The sequence below is a fragment of the Elephantulus edwardii genome, unplaced genomic scaffold (genome assembly GCF_000299155.1).
Source record: "Elephantulus edwardii isolate Elephantulus edwardi_28Jun2011 unplaced genomic scaffold, EleEdw1.0 scaffold00003, whole genome shotgun sequence".
NCBI classification, from domain to species: Eukaryota; Metazoa; Chordata; class Mammalia; order Macroscelidea; family Macroscelididae; genus Elephantulus; species Elephantulus edwardii.
In genome coordinates, this window is record NW_006399753.1 from 26888633 (window position 1) to 26889659 (window position 1027).

General features: G+C 31.4%; 1 protein-coding gene across 1 annotated transcript in view; it reads left to right on the forward strand.

Moving 5' to 3' along the window:
* TTC21B (tetratricopeptide repeat domain 21B) overlaps nt 1-1027 on the forward strand; it is a 102235-nt gene that overhangs the window by 61257 nt on the left and 39951 nt on the right. Inside the window, exon 19 of the mRNA XM_006879482.1 lies at nt 89-195. Within this exon, the coding sequence (XP_006879544.1) occupies nt 89-195 (107 nt within the window). The remainder of the gene's footprint in view (nt 1-88; nt 196-1027) is intronic.

Below are 1027 nucleotides of genomic sequence, written 5' to 3' on the forward strand. Positions count from 1 at the left end.
GTAAAAAAAAAAAAGTAAAGAATGTCAAATAAAAACATTTAAAAATTAAAAAAAGTATATCCTGCTCATGTGTCCCATTCTTTGATAGTAAATGAACTGTCAGCTCTTATGGAGGATGGACGTTCTCAAGTTCTTCTGGCAAAAGTGTACAGCAAAATGGAAAGACCTGGTGATGCAATCGCATCACTGCAACAGGTAAATGGGTTTGCTTGTGATGGTGGTTGTAAGGTGAAAGATGGGACAGAGGAATATGCCACATGCAGAGTTAATTTTTTGTGTCTGTTTTTATAATTAATTTACTATTATGAGAGATTTCTTAAAGTATTTCTTGTTGATTAGGGATTTGTCTTTTTCCTGTTCTCACCATAAAGTCAGAACTCTCAGAGCTGTGTAAATTACATTGGAGGAATTGCTTCTCTTTTTCTTGTGGAGTTGCTAGTGGATTCAAGCTGCCAGAGAGAGAGGTACCTTTAGAGTTAGCAGTGTACTTTCCTACAGACAAAGCTACCATTTGTCTTGTGTAATTTTGCTCTATTTATTTAAAAGTTACATTTATCATTCAGTGCACTCGATTTAGAATGTTGATATTTTATGAATGAAATAATCTGTATAAATTACAAAATTACTTTTAAAATTTTAAAGTCTTCTTTATCTGAAATTACTACCGCTAGCCCAGCTTTCTCGTTATTAATGTTTTTATAGCACATATCTTTAATCTTTTTCATTTTAGCCTGTCTGTATCCTTACATATAAGTGGTAAATAATTTTTTAAAAATTTATGTATTCTAATTATTTTAACCATTTAGCATCTGTATGGCTTATGTGTAATTAGAAATTATATTTGCCCTTATAGCTGCCATTTTATACTTTGTTTTTAAATTTTCTTCTAAGTTATTTTGAACAAATAAGACGGACAACCTGATGAGTTTTATTAGGTTGGTATATTTTGTTACGGTGCTTTGCAGAAAAATTGTTGTTATTAGGTGCTCTCAGGTTGATTCATATTATAGCAGCTCCGTATGACAAA